This window comes from Homalodisca vitripennis, chromosome 8, assembly GCF_021130785.1.
Source record: "Homalodisca vitripennis isolate AUS2020 chromosome 8, UT_GWSS_2.1, whole genome shotgun sequence".
In the NCBI taxonomy this organism is placed as follows: Eukaryota; Metazoa; Arthropoda; class Insecta; order Hemiptera; family Cicadellidae; genus Homalodisca; species Homalodisca vitripennis.
The window spans coordinates 109818238-109823854 of NC_060214.1; the positions used below are offsets into that span (position 1 = coordinate 109818238).

At 33.7% G+C, this 5617-nt stretch overlaps 1 protein-coding gene across 1 annotated transcript; it reads right to left on the minus strand.

The window, feature by feature from the left end:
- Positions 1–243: 243 nt before the first annotated feature.
- LOC124367869 lies at positions 244–2899 on the minus strand. Its single transcript, XM_046825046.1, has 3 exons — positions 2751–2899; positions 1649–1721; positions 244–593 (listed from the first exon to the last, which is right to left on the minus strand). Exons 1-3 carry the CDS (start codon positions 2769–2771, stop codon positions 313–315), a joined length of 375 nt encoding a protein of 124 aa, XP_046681002.1. The 5' UTR covers positions 2772–2899; the 3' UTR covers positions 244–312.
- Positions 2900–5617: the final 2718 nt, after the last annotated feature.

The following is a 5617-nucleotide window of genomic DNA, read 5'->3' on the forward strand; positions in this document are numbered from 1 at the left end:
TCCGACCATACTGTAGCCTATTTCCCTATCACCTCTTAAGGAGTTTATGATATACAGCAAATACTATATGTAGTTGAATCTATTTTCTAAAGTCTGTATGTAATTATAATTTTTTTTTTAATATTCGGATTGTTTGAGGTCTCTATTTATGTTGAGGTCATTAATATTTTTTTTTAATCAGAATACTGTATGTATAACTTTTCAACGTGACGTACTGGAATTATGAGTACAGAAAACACATTGTACTAATAACAAATGTATTTACATAATCACAAACAAATCACAAAGTTATCAGTGCGCCGATGTTGCAAGTTAATCCAGAGCCTGGATGTTCTCAGGGCCGTATTTACCCTGCCAGTAGCTGCCGTCATCAACCAAGGGGTAGCCGTAGGCGTAGGGGGAGTAGGCGAGGGGGACGGGGAGAGCGGCGGCGTAAGGGTGGGGGACTACAGGGGCGATGGGAGCGATGGGAGCAGCAACGGGCACTACGACGGGGTCGTACTTGTTGGGAGCCCAGGAACCATCGTCCTCACCGGTGCGGGGGGCAGGGGGCACGACAGCGGCTCCCACGGCAGCGGCATAAGGATACGCTCCTGTAAATAATACAAATACGTTTATACGTTTAATTTTAACAGTTAAACCCTTTTGAATTCATAAGCAAACCAGGATATTATCATTAATTTTGTAAAAAAGGTGTTGAAAAGCTTGTAAGTTTTCAATGAATAATTGGTTTAAAAATTGACTTTATTCTTTCTCAGATATCTGAATCCTGTTACAAAAAGTTTGTTTAAAAATTCGTTTTACTAATTAAATAAATAAGGCTATTAAATATTTGGTTATCACAAAGTTCTTATTAATTCTTCTATTTTATAAATAATATATCATCTGTTCTCTTTTCATTGGGCAGATTATTGCCAAAATTTATAAGAGAATACCATCCATGCAATGTTGTTCACTTTCCATCTGACGAAGAGGACAGATTCCAATTCCCGAAACGTTGTGTAATACATTCCAGAGAAATATTTCTGTTATTTTAATATAAGTTAGTTTCGGAAACGAAACATTTACATATAAAATTATTTACAACAAATTGTTTTTCTGGTAAATGGTAAATCTGATACGCTCACCAATATAAAATTTTAAGTTTTTTTTCGCTGTTAACAGAAACAGTATATTAAAAATTAAAAATAATTGAGATATATCAATTATTTTCTGTTGTAAAATACTCGTATTTTACGGAGGAGAAAGTTAGAATCTCTATTCATAGTTGGTTAACAACTGAGGGCATAGTCTAAATTAAATAAACATAAACTGTTTTTGTACAGTGAAAGTCAAACTAAACTGTCTCCTTGGAGAACAAATTCCGTAGGATAATACCTATTTTCCAAAACAAACTTTATACCAAATCTTAGTTTTAATAAGGAGAAGATTAGATGTGATGTTATAGTACTGAATAAATATATTCAGCTCCATTCTCAAGATATCACTGGCAAAGCAATAGAGGAAAAAAATACTCAAAATAACAATTATGAGAAATTAAGTAACAAACCAGTTGTTTATATAACAATCCACAGATATGAATTTCAGTATCCCCATGTTAGTTATATAAAATAACAAATGATAAAGATATTTTGACAGTAAAACTCACCTAAGATAACTTGCTTCTTGACACGGCTATTCTCTGCAGCGGCAGCTACTGCCACGAGGGCCAGAAACACAATCTGCAAAAGGAGGATAATAAATTAGTAAATTTATAACAATCTGCTAAAAATTCTAAATATTCCTTATATTCGTAATTCGAATCGTCAGCATTCTTTAAATCATGTCGATCAATCCAATCAGTAATTTTGTGGCAGTTACAAATGAAACAGAAGACCATCTTTCTTGTCCGATATTAATTGAGTGATCGTTTAAAACTGTTTGAAGGATGACAATTAGTGTTTGCAACATTCATTTTGTTTGTAACATTGTTTTCTCCTAAACACCAAAAAAACATTGAATTTACTAATTAAACATCACGTAAGTTTCAGAATTCATTATAAATAGCTTTTTACATATTCAAAACTATTTCATACATGCTTCTGTTTTATACATATAGCGTTTTTTATTAGGGTATTAAAAAACTTTGAGATCCAGTGTAGATTTTTATTTTGTTTGTTGTTGTTTTATTTTGTTTTTAGTTGTTTCCCTATGTTCTTAATTAAATATTAATTATTCAGTCTGCTTTGCACCATTCTTTGGCTTGAAACTAATCTAAACTAAATTATATTCGTAAAAAGTATTTCTATATTTTCAATATTTCATCAATCTTTAATAGGTCCAGGAAGTTTTGTCAATTTTATATTTGTTAAATATGAAACCCTTTTAATACAATAAAAGTTGATTCGGAATGGCACTCATTGCGTGCATAAATGTAACGTCTGCTTCTAAGATTTTAATACTATTGTGTTTAAATATTAGAATGAATACTTTATGTACAATAATTGATTAAAAAATGTAAAACCTCGATCAAATACAGTTTAATCATTAAAAGCCAATTATTTCAAAAGTTTCTTGTCAAATAGATGATTTAAGAAGCTGTTTGTGGTAACAAAAGGATAGCACACGTCTATGCCTCTTCAGTATCAACGAATCTACCAGAAAAGTTTGGATGGGCAAATTTTATTTTTAAAGTAAATTTAATCGGCTTAAATTAATAGGCTATAATTAATAAAATCTTTTTAAAAAATGAAAAGGTGTGGGGTACGTACCACGCTCTTGGAGACAGCCATGTTGAACTCTTGAAGAGATTAGAGGCGACTGCTCAGCTAAGTTATCACTGTCAATATATACCCTGGTGCAGGAAGACAAGAGATGTCCCTGAGAAAGTGCTAATCCATGACAACTACGCAGATGGGCCCAAGAGACCGACCGCGCCCAAGCTTGCCATCTCGGCCAAGCCGTTATACCGGGCCTTGGTCTTGCATCGAGCCAGAAAATGTGGCATAACTATCCCAGTTACCCCGATAGTGACGATAAGTGGTGGAGTAAAGGGAAATACCAATTTTAGTAGGTTTGGTGTAATATTTAGACAGAAAAATAGGCAAAACAATTTTTAAATATAATTTAAATCTATTTAGTTCATAGTAAATATTAATTTTTGAAAAGTAATATTGCAAAAGCAACACAGTACCGAAGCGAAAGCAACATAGTGAAAGAAATATACTGCAGATTACTAATTTATTAATTACTTATTTGAGGGACTACTAACTTCGTAGGTACGAATGCGAATTTGTGAAAATAAATTTTTAATCTGGCCATTCTACTGTTTGACTATCAAAGGTTCTGCGTGTAACTTTAGGGTATGCCCTACAGATAACTGCTGTACGAGGGTTGTATGAAATGTTTCTGACCTAACAAAGATACAAGAAATTCGTTCTGAAACTTTTTTATTTTTCAACATACATTTCTTGTAACTTAACATACTTCTCCCAGCAATCTCTGTAACCCGTCCATTAGTACTCAGCATTATTCTCTGCAAAATGATTATTCAGAGTGACTCCCTCTTCATTTGACGAACATCTTTATCATCCGAGCGCAATTTTTAGATGAGGAAATAAAAAGGAGTCGCTTGGGGATAGGTCTGGTGAGTAAGACGAATGGTTAAGCAGTTCCAACCGTAATATGTGGATTCTCACCATGGCAACCGCTGAGATGAGACATTGTCTTGGTGAAACAGGATTTTCTTTTTTCAACATTTTGCCGTTTTTTACGAAAATTTTGCCTTTAGCTTGTTAAGTAATTATGTATAGTATGTTCCTATAATGGTTTTATTCTTTTTGAAGATAATCGATTAAAATAAATACATGACTATCCCAAAAAACAGTCGCCATCACTTTCCCAGCCGAAAAAAAACAGTGTTTGCTTTTTTTGGAGCCAGTTTCCCGTTTGTAGTCCAAAGACCAAAGAGCGTTGGAAATGTTCATTCGAACACGTTTATGGTTTAACGTGAGCAAACGCGACACCCAAAGCGCGGACAGCTTAACTGTTGACTTCATATGTAATAAACACGTTCTTTTGACATGTTCATAACCTCTGCTATTTTCTCACTGTAATTCGGTGATCGTCTAGCACCATACATTATATCTTATTAGATACAGATTTTAGATTAATGTACAGTTCAGTATTTTCTTGACAGGACGAAAATATGACCTTTGAAACTCGACGTGCATACCTGATTTGGAATAAGAATAAGTTTTCATCTTATAATAAACAAGGTTGGCGCATGAAAAATAACTTGTTATCTAAAAAGCTTTCCTAAGGTTGCAGGTAAAATTTCAAGTCTTAGCTTTTTTTTATTTCGGATATATCCTTTGGAAAGATAGGGAGACAGACAATCATAACAAAATAAATTTTACATCCTTTGGTGGACAAAGGAGTAATTGTACCTGCCTACTCACTGATAGGCTTTAATTTCGTTCAGCCAAATCCCATGGTTGGAAATGCACCTTTAGACTCGTTCTTGTCTGTGTGGAAATGAAGTTTCATGAAAATTTGAAGTCTACAGCAAATACTTTTCTCGAGATATCCTACGTATAAATCAGGCTGCATGCGTTATTATCTTTCATGGTAAAGTTGTTGTGATTAAACTGTTTGTTTTAAAAAGTACTTATTCTGCGATTTCCTTGTTGCCATTATCTTTGGTCATAAGATCAATGTAAACATTTTCACTAGTGCTTACCCGAATCTTATGAAGTACCATACACCAACTTCTTACTCTATATTGAATATGAGGAAATTATACCAAACCTCAGTTGGGGTTAGACTTATAGGAAAGTGTTTTTCTCGAGATTTCAATAGATAGACATTAATAAATGAATTTTCACAGCCCTCTAGTGAAAGACTTCGCGATACTCATCCAGCAACACTGAGAAAAATTATAATACTTAAGCCTAAAATACCTTGTGCGCGGCTTCCGGAGTGAGGACACAGTACCGGTTATGGGAGGGGGTTTGTGCAAATCTCCTGGTGTTATCTAATACGCAGCTAACATGAAAGTAGCAGTGAGCAAAATATCGATTTAAAAATTTTACATTGTACTGTGAACTACGGTTGTCTTGTGTTGGAACCCAAACACCGCTATAAGGCATTCATTAATGATCGAAGTGAACTCATAAGGATACATTAGTATAAAGTTGGTACCAGTCCATTACAGAGAACATTTAGTAAATATATGAACCAAAGTCCACAAACTTGTAAGACTTAGTCATACTGGCCGTAATGTCCCCATTTTAACCCCATTAGAACAATCATAAACTAAACTTTCCAACACTAATTATGGATCTTGCACTGACGGATGTGTTCAGTTTAAAATTATATTAAGTAATGTAACTGAGGTAAAGCATTTATATGGTGACGTAGCAGTGCTTTTTATTGAAGTGTTTCAGCAGTTTAAGCTGATAAATAATAAATAAATAGTTATAAATGTCATACAAGACAAGTTTTAGGCACCGTTTATAGCACTGGTAGATGTCTGATAATTCTTATTAATATTTAATTGTTTAATTTGTGCTTAGAGGTTTTCACATGTATTGCCTCTTCTTATGTAAATTCTAATTATTTAGTTTGTTACACTATT